This window comes from Cryptotermes secundus, unplaced genomic scaffold, assembly GCF_002891405.2.
Source record: "Cryptotermes secundus unplaced genomic scaffold, Csec_1.0 scaffold967, whole genome shotgun sequence".
Classification (NCBI taxonomy): domain Eukaryota; kingdom Metazoa; phylum Arthropoda; class Insecta; order Blattodea; family Kalotermitidae; genus Cryptotermes; species Cryptotermes secundus.
Genome location: NW_019731236.1, coordinates 569,941 through 590,157, shown reverse-complemented (window position 1 = coordinate 590,157; position 20,217 = coordinate 569,941). Strand labels below are relative to the sequence as shown.

Here is a 20,217-nt window from a genome sequence, read left to right as displayed (position 1 = left end):
AATATGACTGTCATTAGAACTTGTGATGTGGGGACAAGAAAACGACATCCGCTGCAGGACTTTGATCAGCTGCAAGTTCATGGGATTTTGAAGAACAAATTTTTATTTTTCGGAACAATAATTAAAAGCTAAATCCCCTCTTCTCAAGCACTTAGTACATTAATACGCACCACCAAATTGGCCTGAACTAAAGTGAAATTATGACACATGATTCGAGAACCGAATATGTGGCAGCACTCATATTAATGTGATAGCCTACAATGAACAAAAGTGAACTGAACTAAAGTTAAATAATATTTTATTTAAGAACTGAATGTTTGATAACACTCTCAGTAATGTGAGGGACTACAATAATCCAAAGTTAACTGAACTAAATAATATATCAGTATTTTATTCGAGACTTAACTGGGAGATTATTCATTAATGCAAGAGATAATAATTCACCGAAGTGAATTTAACTGAACTAAATTACAATACATTAACGAATGTACAACGTAAATTATGAAGGTTACTATCTCCTCAGATATTATGATGTTTAGTTCGAATGTTCACTAACATATCGAAAAGAATGCACAGCTTCCATCGTCAGGGTGAAAGATATGCTAAACAAGATTCTAACTCAGCTTATTTCTTACTTATGGCTTGTTTCTCCCTTAGCAAATCTTACACCCTGAAGATTGAGTTAATATATTCCTCCGAAACGCCAGTGGTCCTCTGTCGGCCAACAAATCTTCAGATTCCAGACGATAGTACTCCTCAGTCACCGCAAGCAGGACTTCAGCTCCAGCCTGGGATATAACTGTTGCCATTTCGTTAACAACTCACGCATGATATGCACTAATTTGAGAAAATATCTGGAGAAACTCAAATGACATTGGGGCACAATGTCGAAAGAATGGAATATAAAATACTTCTAAAAGCATAAACTTTTTGGGAGACCCAAAAACGGTGATCCAGCCAGTGTTGATCTTAGATTCTGGTCTTGATGGCCAGATCATTCTCCATAAGAAAGAATAATTCTATATAGCTGTTTTAGAAACAAATGTCTTCGATCAGTTAACAGTCAGATGAAAAAAAAAATGTTTCTATAGTCAATATTCTAGACATTATTCATCGTTCTAATTTTTATTTTAAACGTCGTCAATTAAAGAACCTATTCTGTAGGACCCAAACAGCGCAGCCAGTCGCTCGCAGATCGTAACTAGCTCTACCGCATGGACTAACAAAGTAGACTTTTAACCAGAGGAAGTAGACAGAATGGTCTCCAAAATTTAGTTTCAAATATAAATTAGCCCGATGGGTAATGTCAAACTGAAAATGATGAATGTGTTAGTGTACCACTGCCACGAACTATTTGCAGTTATGTCAAGTCTTCTCCATGACGGAAAGAAGTCCTCAGTAGTCCTGTTGAAAAAGAAACACTCATTAACCCTTGTAAGGATTTAGATTAAGGAAAAACATAAGTTATAAACAATTATTGTACGAGTATTATATTAAACCTACTCATAACGGAATCCCAAGAGACTCTTTCCTTCAGAAACAGTTTAAAATATTTCGTTTTAAGCCGTACATATATTTACACAAATTTTGTGCCGACAGAAGGACAAATATTCTTACCTCTTTCTTTTCTAACATTGCTTTATATTGTTCTTCTGGCCGCTTCTTCCTGAAAAATCCACACTGAAAAACGAAACAAAAAGAACAACACAATTAATGCATCGAATAAAACAACTAAACGGGATTTATGGTCTCCACAGCGGTTATTATGAAAATTTATATTTTCTGGGATATAGTGACGTGCACTCCGCTGAGAGTCAAAAGCCTTTCCGGAGGAACTCTTTTCCTTCACATTCAAAGTCGAAGAATCCAGCTTAAAGTGTTTAACAAGTAGATCAGTGCTTGTTTCTCTGAAATTTTGGTTGATTTTCAACAGACTTCAAGGTGCCATATCTCAGAAGATACAGCTCTCCATGACAACTACAGTATCTTCTTTCTATTCTCATTTCTACCTGCGAGGTATCCGATTCGATACTCAGTGGGGGCAGCGGCTTTCTTGCTTGAGATCAGTGTTGATCTCCTCAGTCCATGAATCCGAAAATCGAAAAATTGATTTGTTTGCAGTTCCGATGACATTCCCCCCCCCCTTTCATTCTTTCCAGTCCTAACGACACCCATCTCCTTGGACTTTAAGAAATATCTAATATAAGACACTGCCGGTCACTGTAGCTGAGCGGTCTAAGGCGTGCACTGTCTTCGCTCGCTCGGAAGCCGAGATCGTGGGTTCGAATCCCACTCAGGGCATGGATGTTTGTGTGCGTTTTTCTGTGTTTGTGTACAGGTAGAGGCCTTGCGACGAGCTGATGAGTCCTAGCCCAAGGAGTCCTACCGAATGTGTAAGATCTAGAAAAACCGAAGTGAACGGAGAAGTTCATGGAGGTAGGCCTAGGCCCAAATTGGGGCTGTAGTGCCAAGAGGAAAAAAATATAAGACACTGCCGTGTAATAACTTACCAATCGAGCAAATAAAAACCAATATCCGTATTCAAGCTGTTTAAAAATAATTTGTAAACCTTAAGCGACTGAACCTGAATGGACCATCGGTATTTCTTTTTGCAGGGGGTCCGAATTTTTCCATTGTCACCTCTCTCAGGCTAGTCAGAGTCTCACGTAGACCACCCAAATGACTGTGAGTGTCTTTTCTCTCAGGAATAAAATAATTGAAACGTGGAACTATTCACACACATCCATCTGTGTTGAAACGAAAATGAGTGAAATTTTACTAACACTTCCCTTGACGGTTTTCCTGGGATTGTGAATTCTTTAATTTGGGTGTGGGATGAACCGAGTCCGCTTTGTACGTCAGCCACTAATGGGTCCTTTGTATCATACGTATATCAGCCCCGGGTGTGTGTGGAGTCATTAGTGGAATGAGAAATGACAGGGGAAACTAAAGTACTAATAACGTCAGCTATGGCACGGCGTAAGGTGCTGATTAGGAAAAGTGACTGTGTAGCCAGAATCGTGGGTAATTCGGGAATAATGGAGCCCCATAATGTTTCGCTGTGCTATGAATAATACAGCAATGCGAAGACTGAAACTTCGTTACATGAAGCCAGTTCTCATTGGGCAGTAAGCATGAGTGTTCGCCTGGTCATCATCTGTAGAAACGGACTTGGTTGCAACTGTTACCCAAGCAGCTCTTGTAGCTTCTACTCAACAAACAATGTCATGTAGACCGTTCATATCACGCTGCCGTTAAAGAAGTGGGTGGAATTATACTTCACTTTTCTTCTGTTAAAATATTCTTACTCAGGGCCCGAGAGAGGTGAAATGGAGCCCGACCCAGTCACAAATTTTGGGGCCCCCATCCCACTACAATATGAACATCACTACTATATTTGTTCTATATCAGTAACTGGCCATAATTTGCTCTATAAGAGTCTCAAAAGAAAGATGACTGGAAAGTCGAGTTTCTGCCGTAATAATTTGAAACAATTAACTACACATAACACTACAAAATATGAAGAACTAAAACAAAATGAAAACTCCGTGACTTAAGTCGAAAGCGAACTGCACCGACCGAGCGACCGCCACTTTTCAGGGAAGTTAGTGTCAACTTCTGCAGATAGAGGGTGTTGCGTGGTCAGGGCAACGGATCCCCACGAACGTTAGTCTCGGTTTTCTAGACCGGAGTCGCCATTTCCTTGAAAAAGCTCCCCAATTGTCATCACGAGTCTGAGTGAACCCCGTTCCAGACCCACTACTTCTCAGAAAAACTTGCAGCGCCTGGAATTGAATCCGGGACCTCTGGATCAGTAGTCAGGAAATCTGACCACTAGATCACAGAAGCGGTCACACATACATTGATAAAAAAAATTATACCTGACTAATCAATTCGATACTCACAATGCAAACGCCGGACAACAATGCAGACGTATTTTAAACAAGAATTTATCGAAAGAGTACTAATATATGTCGATGAAAGGTCAAGAATAATGAGTCACCATCGTCATCATCACAATCGCTGGCGAAACAGCCCGTTTAGAGCCACGGTCTTCCTTAGAAGATTCTGCCAGATTGCATCCGGTTTTAAATCCTTTCGATTTAGCTACAATATTTTTTACAGAGCAAGCACGTCAGTCTCACGTCAAACCTCTAGCCTGTAGGACCAGGTCTCTGTATTCATGTCCTCTAGCAACAGGGAGGCCCAATTATTCACCCCAGGCACCAGATTCATTTTTCGTCGCCTTCTACGATTGGCAGAGCTACTGTGGAATTATTCTAATTAGCATCCTCAATAGAAAAGAATAATAAACAAAAATGTAATCAAACGGAATTCCTACATCAAAGCTTTTTTTTTTCCTTTGCACTACAGCCCCAGTGGGCCTAGGCCTACCTCCATGAACTCCGTTCACTTCGGTTTTTCTAGATCTTACACATACAGTAGGACTCCTTGGGTGAGTGATCAGCTCGTCGCAAGGCCTCTATCTGTAGACCAACACAGAAAAACGCACACAAACATCCATGCCCTCAGTGAGATTCGAACCCACGATTCCGGCTTCAGAGTGAGCGAAGACAGTGCATGCCTTAGACCGCTCGGCTACAGTGACCGGCACATCACTGCTTACTTCTTTTAATTTATAAAATAAATACGGGCGTATTTTGCCCCCCTATGCCAAAGATCTAGGCTAAATAGCCCTGCTGGGCTCCTCCTACGCATCAGTCTGATTTCACATACAATACAGTTCTGCAAAGAACAGGCGATCATCAGAGTGAAATTAATCTGCTACTTCAGTCGCTTTCAGTTTCTTGATTCTGGAACAGAGTTCTGATTAATATTACCACGTGTAAGGGGTGGGTGTGACCGATATTGTGAGTTCTTGATTTGATTAATTGGCTTTATTGGATGTGACTATGACAATTGCACTTGATTACAACAGTTCAGACATCTGGTTCCTTCTGGATAACGAATCTCTCACCGTTGTCTGGATCTGCCTCTAGTCTTCTTTTGTGCATCGCAACAAAGTTATTCCGGAATGACTGGATCCCGTAGTGTATTCCGTATTGAACGAATCCGTCTTGCAAAGTCTCCTGTTACAAATAAACCTTCGGTGCACCGTGTAGGCGTCACCTCCTTCAGCAGTAGATTTATTGCGGTCTTCGCTGTTACTCTGCTTTGGAGGTTCGTTGCCGTGTGAATGAACACGTTGCTGTATGCGTTGCTTAGGAATCGCCATGACTCTCTATGCAATGCATTGCTTCTTCAGTCGTATTCTTTGCTATGGAAACTTGTTCCAGCAGCGGAGCCTTCCGTGTTTCCACGGCAACGTGCTTAGCGAAGCCCCGCCCAGCAGATGGGAAGACTGCAGCTTTCAGGCGTCTTGTCACAATATTCAACATTCTAAGTAATCCTGTGGCGTATAGGCCGCACCATAACTCAAGCGGTTAGTCGCTGGCTTCCCATCTAGGCGGTCCGGGTTCGATCCCGGGTCTGGTCAAGTGGGATTTGTGGTGGGCAAAGTGGGGCTGGGGCGGGTTTTCTCCGAGTACGTCGGTTTCCCCTGCCAATCTTCATTCCACCAAATTCTACATCATCATAATCACCGGGGGCAGGTACAATAGGACAATCACTGGCCGCCGTGCCGAGTGGACCCAAGTGGACTCCAACCCCCACTAATCCTGTGGCGTGTTTTATAACAGTAATATATATATAGAACATTTCTTTTAAATCACTCTTTTCTAACTGAATTCATTCATTCATCAGTAATCTGACAGACGACAGGTCCACAGTCTCTTCCAAAACAGTTCCTCCACTTAATGCGATCTCAAGCTTTCTCCTTCAATTAAAATATTTTTTTCCGTCTTCTTCCTGAATATCTGAGCAAATATCTCAAACATACACACGATAAAATTTTATCTAAAAATGTACATGCTACGAAGTATCTCATTGGTTCCTTCTCTAGAGTGGGCAAGTTTGAAAGCTCAGTTTGTATCGGGAATAACTTGCGATGTAGACGTTCTAGAATTCGGGGTTACATTCGCAGATGTGGGCTAGAGACTCTTCTCTTCAGAGTAATTACCAGACCGGCTATTTTCCTCGAGATTACATCGGCAGGGGCGTGAAGCTGACCACTCATCTCCATCTTGTGCCGAGGTTCCGAGGTTAAGAATGAGCGAAGCTGTAACTGCACTTGTCTATACGTCTTCATGCTTAAGTAAGCATAGGGACAAATTAACACCGCTCTCTTCCAACCCGCCTTTGCTTGTATCAGCGCAGTCGGAATGGTGCTATCCCTGCTACACCTGTTTCTACCTTAGGACAGTGTATGATGCCTACTGGAAGTTGTCCTCACAGATCAAACTAAGGAAGATTGGTATAGGTACGGGAAACTAGCTGGGTCGGTTTGCACGAGTCTCAGGGTAGCGATGCGGCAGAAAGCGTTTTTCTGAGAGTTGAGCCAATTAACGTTTATTCACCTGCTAATTCACCACACTGTTAAATTATTGTATTCTTAGCTTTAAGTTACAGCGTTACACTATCGGCTAGCTATGTCCCGGAGCGTGCAAGGGTCACGTCCGTTCAGTTCGGAATATTGTGAAAGTCTCCCCCCTCTGTGGAATGGCTTGCATCCCCACGCCGGGAAATCGAAAGATGGTGTTGACATATATATTTCATCCCATCTTCCGTAGGAAGCTTGAACGAGGCAACCCAATCATACTGGCCCTCATTCACAGGCAATTGTAACAAGCTCTGACCTGTCCTTTTAGGCGCGTCCGGTTCCCTGTACCCGAGCTAAATTTATGACTGCTCGTAAATGTCAGAACTCCGGACTTCTTGTTTCTGCCAGAATCTAGAAATTTTCAACGTAAACATCGTAATGCACGTCCCAGACGATGAAATACGATATTATAGATCACGATACATTTCCAGTTATATCGAAACATAAGACTTTTGAAATTAAAATTACCGAAAATTAATTAGAAATAAATTTCATGGTCATCTATAATCATCCAAATAAATAAGGGCTCAGAATGATCAGCGTCAAACTGTCTTACAGAAGAAGCTGCCACTGCAACAGTGACGACACCTTCCAAATTATTTACACTTACAAGAACTTACCAAATAAAGGATTACAATGATGATGATGAGCACTAGACCAGCGACTCCAATGATGCAGCCCAATATGAGAAAATTCAATGCGCCTTCCTTCAAAGGCCCGAGAAATTTTGTGGTGACGAAAGCGTCATGCCTGAAAAATAGTTAACTTACATTAATTATTTAAATTGCATTTGATTACTTTTACTGCTAGAGCAGGTACATCTAAAATTGAATTATCACATGTGTAGATCTGGTGCCTAGGAATGTTGGAAGAAACTGTTTATTGCGGTATTGCTATCGCCTTTAACGTGCTTGGGTGTGTAAACGAGTTACAGCAGGATGTGAGCACCGAAGTGCTTTCCCATTCCCAAGTATTTTTGTATGGAAAGGAAAAGAGACGGAGCAACCGGCCCAAATAGAGGAGCAAGATCACGTCAAGATAAGAGTTTGCTGCATATAAGATTTTGGTGGAACATAAGACGGAGGAAATAGACCACTAAGAAAACTTAGACGTGCGAGGATGATATTAAAATGAATCTGAGAGAGATATTATGGGGTTGGATTGACTGGATTAATCTGTCTAAAAATATGAACTAGTACATGACTCTTGTGAACACAGTATCGAATTTGTTCACTCGCCGAGCGACTGGCGGCTTTGCAAGAAGGACTCTGTTCCAGGGGGTTAATTAGTTTTAAGAGTTGATTAATGAAGTTTACAAGTGAACTGCATTCATTAGAATTAGGCTGGTGCTGACTAGTTAATATTGTAGCGTGTATAGCCGTTGCTATGCAACTATCGTTGATGGGTCGTTATATCACAACCGTTTCTGCTCAACGGCTCTGTATACACGTTTCCCCTCAATGGATGTGCATGAAAGAGGGAAGATGAGTGTTGTCTACACGATCTGCGCCTGGAAGTTATAATGAAGAGAATTTGGGGCAACCGAGTCAGTTGATAGTTGGCATTCAGTTCTGCACGGGACTTGAACACGGAAGCAGAGGAGTAGCCGTTGTTCACACCCATTACCAGGAAACGTCTAGTGATAACAATGCAGAAAAATATCCAGTGTTAGAAGCCGTTACTGTAACCGCTCACTTCCTTTGTGCCCTTTTCGTTGTGCGCCACTCCACCACCGCTCACTTCTTTGGGTTCTTTACTTTAATCAGTAGAGCTGGGTTCCTATCCCAGGGTCTTATAAGGGTCTGACTTGGACAGGGCAGGAAGAACACTTCACTACAATCACCCACCTTTAGACCGTTGCACTTAGTAGTCCTTTAATCCCTTCCAGCTTTCTGCATACAACTGAATTTATTAATACTATTGATTTGAACTGTACTTATACTATTCTACGGAAGGGCCGTAGTGGTAAATTTAGTGTCCGACTTTGCCGAAAGTAGTGTCAAAACTCCTCGAGGTGGAAAGCCCTCCCTCTGAATTCTGAGGTCCACGAACCCCAGACTCCAAGAGAAATCCACTCCTCCACTTCTGCCATTGGTTAATTCTTTTAAACTAGGAGGTTCCCTAAATTTTGAATTCCCAATCATGTTGCTCTGCTATGTGATTCTGGCAGATGCTGACCTGACGCTAAGGATGACAGCCCCTTGATGCATTTCAGTCAGGGTGTGAGGCTCCGGCCGTCCCACTTCTAAGTTATCGCTGTCCCAAGCTGTCAGCTCTCATTTTCTCAAAGCCTTTCCGACGTTGCTGAAACTGCCAGAATTCCAGGAAAGTACCAGATGTTACTTCCTGTTCACATAGCAAAACTTGAACTATGTCCCTTCCGCGTGTAAGAGCTGGCTATCTGCCGGATCTCTTTGTTTGTAATATTGTTAATCTTAATCTAATACATGTTTAATTTATGCACAACAGTTCTCCAATCAAATGAACGGTTACATTACCAGGAAAGGTCTAGTGATGGCACTGTAGGCTGGAAGTGACGTAATGTTTGCAGCAGTGTTTTGTAAAACGAGGAAATAGCAATACTGTTATAGTTATTTGTAGTTATGACCTGTAAATAATCAATAAATCTATTCACCTATCCAAACCCCGTCTATAGGCGCACATATACATCTTTCAATATTATCAATGAATTTGCATTCGTAATTGCAAGCAACATTTGGGTCATTGCTTATTGCGTTGCCGGTAGGTCTATTGCAGTAATATTTGGATCAATATAAGGGATCATAAAATAAGTAGAGCATATGCAGGGCAAATGCAGTACATAAGCAACATTTTCCAGGTTATCTGAGAGCGGTAAATGTGTGCACCTCTATTCTGAACATTACAGGCTATTCTGGCTGAAACTGGCTGTAGTTTCCTCCAGTCTCTTCTGGAGAATGGCGAGTAGCAGAGTAGGGAATAACTGCAAAACCCCCGTCTTTGCATACTCATCTGAACCTCTGCAGATGAAAAGTCCATATTAAACAATTCAGCTGTCAGTCAACGACAAAGTATTGGGGCATGAAGAAGACGTACTATAATTTAGTATCGTATTCGTGCAACTCCATACAGTTCGGCATGTGTGCAAAAGTTTCGTCAGGACTAAACCGATTTTGAAAGTCAAACACGTCCAGTTGCCTATAGACCTGTCATAAACAATCCAGAGATCCTGTCCGTGGGCTTAAAGCTATTAATATTATAAAAACTTACTGGTCTTCTTCTTTCTGCTCTATATTTGATGGACTCTTGATGTTCACTTTGCCCATTGTAGAGAAAAGGATAATGTCTTCTTTTCCCATTGCAGATTCTGTAATAAATCCAATAGTATTTCTTTTATTGCTAGTGGGGTGGGACTAAGTTCCTTGTACTGCGGCCACTTCTGGCCTATTGTACCAGCTCCAGATGATAGGTGAGGGTGATTGTGGAGCAATAGGTTGAATGAAGACTGGCAGGGAAAACTGAAGTACAAATCTGCCCCAGCGCCACTTTGTCCACCACAAATCCCACTTGACGAGACCCGGGATCGAACCCTGGCCGTCGCGGTGGAAAGCCAGCGAATAACCGCTTGAGCTATGGCGCGGCCCAATCCAATAGAATACTCTAAAGTTCCGAATACAGCAGACTATTATTCAACGAAATACGTATTTTCTATAATACTTAAATTTATTCAATAATAATATTTATTTATATAATTAACACCAAATCCATATCTCATCTATTTAGGTTTCGGTTTGATGGCATAAGTATTAAGCTATTTGAGCGTAGAATTGTCAATTTTTATGTTGATAAATGGTAGCATACTTATAACTTTGTCATGAAATTTAATTTATAAGCTAATAATATTAACCTATGAGGCTGTGTTGACAGTAATATCGCTGACACAGTTTGAACAAGCTTCACAAAAGTAAAGAAAAGTAAGATAAAATGAAAAGAACCATATTTTGTGACAGATTTATTGTTGGAGACTGTAATGAAAACGAATGTCCGAGAGTAATTTGATTGTATCCTCATCTGCAGATGAACCCAGAATGCTAAACCGTGAGCAGAATTTGTTTTCATTGCTGGGTTCAGAACTTTCAGTAGTTATGGCAATATCAAAACACAATATCCACGGGACTAGAAGTAGGAGCAAGAGAGGCGATTTCTATACATGTAGATCCGCCCAGAACTCCTTGTGTTTCCCAGTTTGTAATAAAAACATAGCATGAGACATTTCTTTAGCTTGAAGTCATTCTTGAATAGTGGTGAAGTAGCTTCCGAAGGAAGATACTCTATTGCATGGAGTATAGGACATATCGACGTACACTCGAATATGATTTGAGATCGAAGTGGGAGAAAAAGATTCGATTAATCAGCTCAGAATATTCCATTTTTACCTGCAAATTATTACTTTCAACATGACTATGACCTGAGTAAGACTAAATAAATTAACACATCGACTTGAAGTCACGCGAGTAGAATATTTATACACGATCTAATTTCAAAATGTGCAACGAAGTTATGAAAAACTGAACTCACCTAAGTCCTCATAGTTAGAAGAGATATTGAAAGCGACGATGGCCCTTGACTTGTTCCTGATCGGTCCCTTGAGACTGCATCGCACAGTGACGCAAGTCGCTTCTGGATTCTGGCAATTGACAGACAAAGTTCTTCCCTTCGTTGGTTTTGGCTTCGGCACTGCTGAGTAAGTTTCGATATTGAGGGATTGTACTCCCTGTGGCGTGTCCTCAGGTTCCGAACTATTGCTGCTTTCTGTGATGTTTTCATATTCCACTGGAGTGTAGTCACTGGTTGAGGCAAACTCTTCGGTAGTGTTTTCCGGTTCAGAGTTGTTGACATAACTATTTGAGAGTTTACGTATTCTCCCAGAAACCCTGTCAGATCTCTCGCAATGTAGAGCTCCAGTATCGTTCCATGTCTAGAAATAAGCACAACTTAGCAAATGAAAGTTTTGCATAATAATACTTGGACTCTCACTCTGTAATTTCCCTTAGACATTAAATTTGTTATTATTAAATTCTGAGGCGCTCATATAATTAACGTATAATTGATGCGGAGGGGACGAGAGGGGAAAACTTTTATTGTGCAAATTCTCTGTTCAAGAGTAGCTGTGCTGAGGGTTTCAACGGAGCATATACTGTATATTTCCTTATCTTGTTCATCTGAAGATAGACCGTCTCTGTGGTCTAGAGGTCAGAGTTCCTGGCTACAGATCCAGAGGTCCCGGGTTCGATTCCCTGCGCCACCAGATTTTATGAAAGGTAGTGAATCTGGAACGGGGTCCATTCAGCCTCTTGAGAATAATTAAAGAGCTATTCCAAGGAAATAAGGGGCTCCGGTCTAGAAAACCGAAATTAAATGCCGAAAACGCGACACCCTCTGTCCGCTAAAGTTGGCACTAACTACGCCGACAAGCGGCGGTCGCTCGGTCGTTATAGTTCGTTTGCGGACTAAGACCGCGGAGTTTTTTTTCTTGTTCGTCTGAAGATAGGGCAGTTGTTTGGAATGAACTCGCACAAGGGACATAGTCCAAAGGTAATAATGTGTAACAATGTGTTACGTCATCATCAGAAAGCTTTTAACTATCTGCTAAACAAGCATCTGGTAAGTAACAAAGCAGTTTTAAAAAGAATATTCAAATATTAATTATTTTTCTCGAGATTCATGCATAACGCAACCTACAAGCAATAGACCTATAACATGTTCTAGAATAGGCTTAGGTCCTAGTGTTCTGCATTATGGTTTAATAAGGTGGACTAGAATCTATCAGAGTGAGAGATGGGTGCAAATGCTATATATCCAGTTTTTATTGAAACTGAAAGGACATGAATATTTTGCTTATTCTGTTCATGCGGCAATAGACTATTTCTAATTTCCCTGAATATCTTAGTAGATGTATCGACTGAGCTACAAGCTGTACAGGCGAGGAATCCGTGTTCGATTGCCGATAAGGGCAAGAGATAAGGTTGATAGCGGCTCTGGGGTCCACCTAGCCTGTTATGCAATAGTTAGCCAGAAATACGAGTATTTCCCTGCTGGTAAACCGGCAGCGGTGTTATGCTTGTATCTCACCTATATCTAATCCCAAGATTAAGAATGATGCAGTTCCTCCACTTCTTTATTTGTCTCCAACACGTAGTGCTCAATTACTTAAAGCCCAGGGATAATTTTACCTTTTTTATCCGAAAACGAATTTCATATATCAAGTACTTCTAAATAGTTCATTATCAATTGTCGCAAATTCACAACCGAAGACTCAATACCCTTTCCAGAAGTCTCTCAGCAAACAAAATTGAAATTAACAGCACTGATAATGATTTCATACACAGTATTTTAATGGATGGCACCTCAACAAGCCCGATTTAATTCGTGATAATTTAGAGAGAGTCTGTCTCAGTCTATTCCTTCAATGTTAGGCTGACCCTAACAGATATCTAAAAACGTTAAATTTGTTCGGAGGAATCATATTTTGAAATACCCAGTATTCCTTTAACTGTTATTTTATATTATATATACAACAAAACAATTCTGTATACATCTAAACTTCTGTAGTCGGAATAGTTCAGTCGGCATATTAACTAGAGGCTAGACTACCGAGAAATCGGGCATCGTTTCCCGACAAGTGCAAGAAATCTTTTATCTCCATAGCCTTCAGACCAGCTTATGGGCTTTCCCACATCCTCATCCAATATGCATCAGGACTCCTCCCCGAAAAAAGGCGGAGGGAACGTGAAGCTGACCACTTACCTCCAGCTAGTGCTGAGGTTAAGAACGCATGGGGCTATACTTCTACTGCCCACATGACTTTATGGTTTGATGCTTAATTTAATAGAGGGATAACGTTGCTCTTTTGTTTCCACCTATAAATGTGTACCTCGGTACTTATAGGACTATATAATGAATCATCATTATAAAATTTCTGTCGTTAATCATAGGCTACTTACTCGGATATCATGTATTTGAAATAATTTTTTGACTGATCCGTATGAAACAGGGATTTTGAATTCGAGGTCTACCAGGTTCAAAGAACTGGGTCCGAAGTTTTCCATCTGAAAAGAGATAATCACATTTGATTCAACAGATATTTTATGTCGTCTATGAACTTGCACACACCCCTAGTAAAGAGAATCAAAATGAAACTTTATTAGCGCCAGCACGTGAATGAAATTCAAGTTAAAGTTTGCTCTAGTAAAAAGATGTACTTTGTCTTTTAAATACAATTTTAATACATTTCAAAGAATTCATAATGCCTTCTTTGTTAACGTACAGCTTTCAGCTGCGTATTCACTCGGTGATTTGGAATATTTATTTATGATCTGAAATATTTATAGTATGTTCAGCTTTCTGTGGCACATAAATAAAAGAATGCCCACATGAGCAAACGCAATATGAGCAAGATTTTACAGCATCTTATAAAAGAGGATTCTGAAAGAATCTACTTAATATTTGAAGAAATCAGTCTTGTGGGATGTGGCGCCGTGTCGATATTGTGTTAATCGACCTTTTGGAGGAACGTATCGCCTCCATCTTCAGGGTAGAAGGTAGAAAAAATCCGCTAGCGAGGAACCAGCGTGAGCAGGTGTTAGAACCGCTTGCGGATTTTCTTCTTTCTTCTTCTACCCTGAAGAGAGAGGCGACACGTTCATCCGAAACATCGATTAACATAATATCTACAAGGCGCCCCATCACAGAAGACTGCTTTCTTCATAGTCACCACCGTGAAAACCACAAACCTTACAACTTAATATTTGATGCAGTTTCAACTTCCAATATTAATTCGCTCTAATATGTGTTTCATGTTGGAGAAAACTGCATAATGAGGAGCTTCATAACTTGTACTCTTCTCCAAGTATAATTAGAATGATCAAGTGAAGGAGGATGAGGTGGGCAGGTCATGTAGCACGAATGGGGGAGACGAGGAATGCGTATAGGATATTGGTGGGAAAGCCAGAAGGAAAACGACCACAGGGAAGACCAAGGCGTAGGTGGGTGGATAATATTAGAATGGATCTTAGAGAGATAGGATGGGATGGTATGGATTGGATAGATCTGGCTCAGGATAGGGACCAATGGAGGGCTCCTGTGAACACGGTGATGAACCTTCGGGTTCCATAAAATGCTGGGAAATTCTTGAGTAGCTGCAGAATTGGCTCCTCCAGAAGGGCTCAGCTCCATGAGTAAGTAAGTAAGTAATATGTGTTTCGTTTCATTCCTGTATTTTAAGGTCAGATAAGAGAAAATGTCGTCATATTTAAAATACAAGAATTTATTCTTTCTAGTTGCTTACTAATTGTGTATGAAGACACTTTTTCTGTAGAACCTTAGACATCTCATATTTACATGAATTAATGCAAATTATTAAAGGGAGTGCAATGTGGCACAGAATGAAACATAATTAAAATGTTGTGTTCTTTTGTGACGGCAAGAACTCTATTTCTACTTAAGCACCACAAATTGAATGTAGAGCTATAAAAATTATTCATTTGTGTTAGATATGTTTAGAATATGTTTAGAATTCTCTGAATGCCTTAATAAATGTTCAGGTCTCATAACAAAGGAAACTGATGCAACTTCTAAATGCTGTATTTATTTACTCTTCAAGAACGGGAATGAAGTGTTATGTCTTCTGGGATATAATGCCCTGTAGCTTGTTGGAAGTTAACCGACGTTTCGGAGGAACATGTCGACTTAATCTTCAGGGTCGAAGAATAAGCAAAGTAAGAAAAAATATGAAGCAGATAGTAGATGATATGTTCCTCCGAAACGTCGGCTGACTTTGAACGGACTACATGGCGTTATATCCCTATAGAGCGAACTATTCGTTAACCACCTCTCTGGCAACCTCAAATGCTACAAGAACGTTAATGCTTGGGTCACTAAAATCCTTTGGACAGAATGTGTTTGAGTAATTACAAAAGGAAACAAAAGTTCTCCAGGCAGAGTTTGAATCTCAAAACGTTTAATTTCTTCTCCAAATTATTACTGGTCTTCATAACCAGAACCAAATATTCACCTGAAGCTACTTCACTAGTGGATCTCTGATACAAAAGCCGATTACTTGACAGTTAATTATTATGAAATTATGAAACAAGAATGGCATACTTGTCTCATCTGTTTCTTTTAGTGTACGGAAAGAAAAAAGTTTTAATTTCAGCTTGCCTTTCTTATTATCCTTATTACCTTTAATTATGATCGTCAAACGGAAAGCTAAATATAAATTTCATACGCATATGTGTAAATGAAAGCCGTGTCATAGCACAGGCTGTTAGACTCTGGCTTCCCAACGCAGAGGCTCTGGTTCTATCCCAGGTCAAGTCATGTGGGGTTTGTGGTGGACAAAGTTGCCCTGGGGTAGGGGTTTCTCCGAGTACTTCGGTTTCCCTTGCCTTCCTTCATTCCACCGACTGCTCCACACTCATCATCTATCGTCTGGGGTTGGTACAATAGGCCAGTTAGTGGCCGCAGTGCCAAGTGTACTCAGTCTCACCCCACCTCAAGAGAAATTGCATGTACACATATATGGTGCACAGATTACCGTAAAGAAAAGTTGTTAAATTTTTAAGATCACGCAAATTTAAGGCTCAGTGTTAGTGAAGCTTGTGACCCTTCAATCCTAGACGTTCACAAGTCCGCCTTGTGGGCAGAGAAAATGAAGTTAAAAAATCTGAAAAAAAATTTGGTGAAATTATGTGCGTCCCCTTATTCGCGAAGATTCATCCAATTCTTTAAAGTTAAGGCTATTAGGGGAAATAGAGAGGCACAAGAAAATGCCATAAAATATTTCTGTGAAGTGCGGAAAATGGGATTAACAACAGTAATATGAGATTTGTTTATTCTAACGACATATCTTCTCGCCATGATATTAAAATTCATTCACTAAGTACTTTCATATTCACATTCTTGAGGCACTTACCTTGTATGTGTGTGAGAAATACATGCGTTCTTCCTTCGATTCCATCCGACTCGAGTAAAACCTTTTTTCTACATTTGTGTACCTGAAAACAGTTACTGAATAACCAAAAGTGATTTTAACAGATCTTACATGAATTATGAAAGATTGATGATTTCTCAACAAACTACAGTTAAGATACTAGGCCACAATATTTGTCCTTCATGTGGCAACAAATTTTTGAAGCGCTATTTTAGAGTGGTCTAAGGCATGAACTGTCTTCGTCCGCTAGAACACTGGGGTCGTGGGTTAAAATAGCACTCGAGACATTGAAGTCGGTACTCGTTATTCTGTCTTTGAGCTGTCCTGTGTGTCGGAAGAGGCCTTGCAAAGAACTGATACCCCGTCCAAGGAGTCCTACCGCCTTTGTACAGGATTACATAACTGAAAAATTTACATTGCCCAATAAAAAGCCGTAGAACGATTTATGAATGAATAAATTATGTAATTAAAAAATTGTGTCACGTCTGCTGAAGCCGGAATAGTTTAATCAGCAGAGACAGCCGTTGTAAGGCAACAGCTCTGTAAACAAATTTCCACTGCTATTAGGTCAAGTGGACCGCCTCTGTGGTCTAGTGGTGTTCAATTCCCGGCGCTACCAGATTTTCTGAAAAGTAGTGGGTCTGGAAGGAAAGGGGTCCACTCGGCCTCGTGAGGATAATTGAGGAGCAAATTCAAAGAAGTAGCGGCTCCGGTCTAAAACCCCGAAATTAACGGGCGTGGGGATTCGTTGCGCTGACCACACATCTTCTTACCTCTAAATTTGTCACTAACTTCGCTGACAAACGGCGGTCTCTTTGTCAGTATAGTTCGCTTTCGGAGTAAAACTACGGAGTTTTTTATTTGTCTTGTTTATCGGGTCAGGTGACCACTGCCGCGCTTACACGCAACAGAGGAACTGTCACGTATGCGTCTACGGTGATATCACGCAACGCTGAGAGAGCACTGGGAAGCGGTGTTGGTAGGCTGTCCGGCACCAGGCGGACAGTGTCGCTACAATGCAGCATGTGATGTCACGTCACCGATATCAACAGAAGAACGATGTTTGCTGTTCGGTCCGTGCAGAGGCTATATCTGAAGAATCGAAACACAAGCCAGTCAGTCTGAGTACAGTCTAGAGTGAGGTGTAGAGCAAGTCTTCAAGAGTCACCCCTGGTGGAGGCAGAGGAGTCTCCATTGTCGTAAGTCGCTGTGAAGCAACGCTGAGTTAGTTGTAAGATAGGCGCCAGCCAGCGAGGACAGCAGCCGCTGAACACGGATGCTGAGGAATCTATCGCGTTGGAAGCCGTTACAAGACAATCTGCTAATGCACAGCAGAATTAGTCCATGTTGTAGTGTATTGTAGAATGGGTGAATTAACGATAGCGTTACAGTTATTTGTAGTTAGTATCTGTAAGTGTTCAATAAATCCAAACCCCGTCTACAGTCACTCCATGAGGTGAGAATATAATTGTGATTTCTTCTTCTTTTCCTGTCCGTCCTGTTCCCATCAGAATTAATATGGAAATACTCGTATGGATCTTATAGAGAGTCGGTAAGTCTCCTTGGATGAGTGATCAGCCCTGTCACAAGGTCACTGCCTACACATGTCAATACAAACATAGAAGAAACGCGGACACACATCCATGCCTCGAGTGGAATTCGAATCCACGATTCCAGTGTTTAAGTAGGCGGAGTCATTTCATACCATAGACCACGTGATCACTGAGATCAGCTGATTATTTTTTCTGTGTTTAATGTCTTTCGGAATTTCGATAGCTCAGTCGGCATAGCGACAGCCTACGGACTGGACGGCCGGGGTTCGAATTTCGGTAGGGGCAAGATTTTTCTCTTTCCCACAGCGTCCAGACTCTGGACCCAATCAGCATCCTATGAAATCGGTACCTGGGACTGTTTCTCCGCGGCTAACGCGGCGGGAGCGTGAAACTGACAATTCACTTCCACTTAGTGCCGAGCTTAAGAAAGATGCAGCTGTAATTCACTTCCCCACACGTGTTCACGGCATAGTGATTAATTAGGTAAGCACAGAAAATAATAAAATGGTATCAAGTCGGTCCAGTGCGATTGACAATTTTTTTAATCTTTCTTCCTTGACATGTTTCGGTCTGGGAGACCGTCTTCAGAAGGATATATCAATATTGGTGTAAAGTACCATTACAGTGACTTTGGTCAATATCAGTACTTACATGCAGTATAAGCGGCCTCCGTAGTCTAGGGGTAACGTTCCCACCTCATGACTCAAGGTACACGGGTTCAAACCCGGAGGAGGTCGTGGAATTTTTAAGGGTGGAAAAATTCAGGGAACAAGTCCTCCGTGAGGGACTTTAAGCCGTTGGTCCCGTGTCGTAGCTTTACGGCACGTAAAAGAACCTCATGTTTCAAGGAGGCCTCTGAGCCAAATTATAAGGTCATTTCCCGCCCAACAATAGTCTCTAACACCTCTGGTAGATGGGGGAAGCATCTAGATACTACTGAGCCAGTAGAGGTCGAACTCTCTGGTTGAGTCGGGACTGATTTACTCACTAATACCGGTAGGGTATAGAGACTGGTAGAATATCACAAGGGGACGTACAATATACCACTGGTCGCGGTGCATGGGGAAACCTACCCCCTCCAATAATAATAAATAATAATACATGCAGTATCATCACAATGCCATGATAAAATCTGATCCTTTAACACTTGCAGTGACGTGCATGAATACATTAAAATATTTATAAATTATTATAATTAGTTTATTTATAAGTGAGGTATAAAATGACTTTGGCAAACACTCAACTTCCTTCAAAGAGAGGCAGTATAAAGGACACGAACCAAATTGGTTCCAAATTCTAACAAAGTCTTGTCGCTAGTGTGACGGACCAGGATGAACCAAATTAAGAACAGAGAAAAATTCACTTTTTTTGTTTAATACATTTGTATATTGATTCCTAAGCTATTACAAAAGTCGTTTATATTGTTGTGGATCTATAGCGTCATATGAAATGGAAAGATATGTGTGAATATTGAGTAAATAACAGGGGAATAACAAAATGTGAAGAAGGTAGTTGTTGCCTGTTTGGAAGTACTATCACAACGTTCGTCTGAACATAGAAAAACCACAAAATGCACAATTAAGGGCAACCAAACCAAGATTCTTCTCGGGTAATCTTCAGTTGTAACAAAGTATTAGGTTAAATATATGTAGAATAAATAAATTTCAAACAATCATGGTTTACTAGTGTTTTATGTTTTCCACGTCATATAGAGCTGAATTAGGCTAATAGATTAATAAAATCACTTACCCTGATAGTTGAATATCTGCTTTCGTTTTCAGAGGTAACGTCAGGTTGTTAATGTTGTCTTGCGATGTCAGTTCTGTACCCGTACTCGTAGCAATCATGTTGAACACCAGCTTCTCAGTTCCGCTTTCCACGTTTTTCATATCCAACTCCAATTCCACGGTCTCCTGTTTACAAGTGAAACATTTTATACACAAGCTTTTTTTTTTGTATATTTGCATTATGAATATTCCTACATGTTACAAATATAACACTAAATATTCGCACTGCAGCCATGTTTTTAATTTTTATTTCGAAAAATATTTAATATACAACTTGTAGACATATGGTGTGACCTACCTCCATACAAAATTTAACTTTCCTAACGCCAATGGTTCATTAGTTACCGCTTTCAGACCTAGAGATAAATACACAATTCATGCGACCATTATTTTTTGCGCATATATAAC

At 40.8% G+C, this 20,217-nt stretch overlaps 1 protein-coding gene across 1 annotated transcript in view; it reads right to left on the bottom strand.

Moving 5' to 3' along the window:
- Positions 1-321: 321 nt before the first annotated feature.
- Positions 322-20,217, bottom strand: part of LOC111866634 (integrin alpha-PS3) — a 49,704-nt gene continuing 29,808 nt past the window's right edge. Inside the window, exons 15-22 of the mRNA XM_023855767.2 lie at positions 19,772-19,935; positions 16,452-16,533; positions 13,483-13,587; positions 11,057-11,456; positions 9,749-9,845; positions 7,120-7,249; positions 1,618-1,680; positions 322-1,404 (exon numbers count right to left, since the gene is read on the bottom strand). Coding sequence (XP_023711535.2) covers positions 1,396-1,404; positions 1,618-1,680; positions 7,120-7,249; positions 9,749-9,845; positions 11,057-11,456; positions 13,483-13,587; positions 16,452-16,533; positions 19,772-19,935 — 1,050 coding nt within the window. The 3' untranslated portion in view covers positions 322-1,395. The remainder of the gene's footprint in view (positions 1,405-1,617; positions 1,681-7,119; positions 7,250-9,748; positions 9,846-11,056; positions 11,457-13,482; positions 13,588-16,451; positions 16,534-19,771; positions 19,936-20,217) is intronic.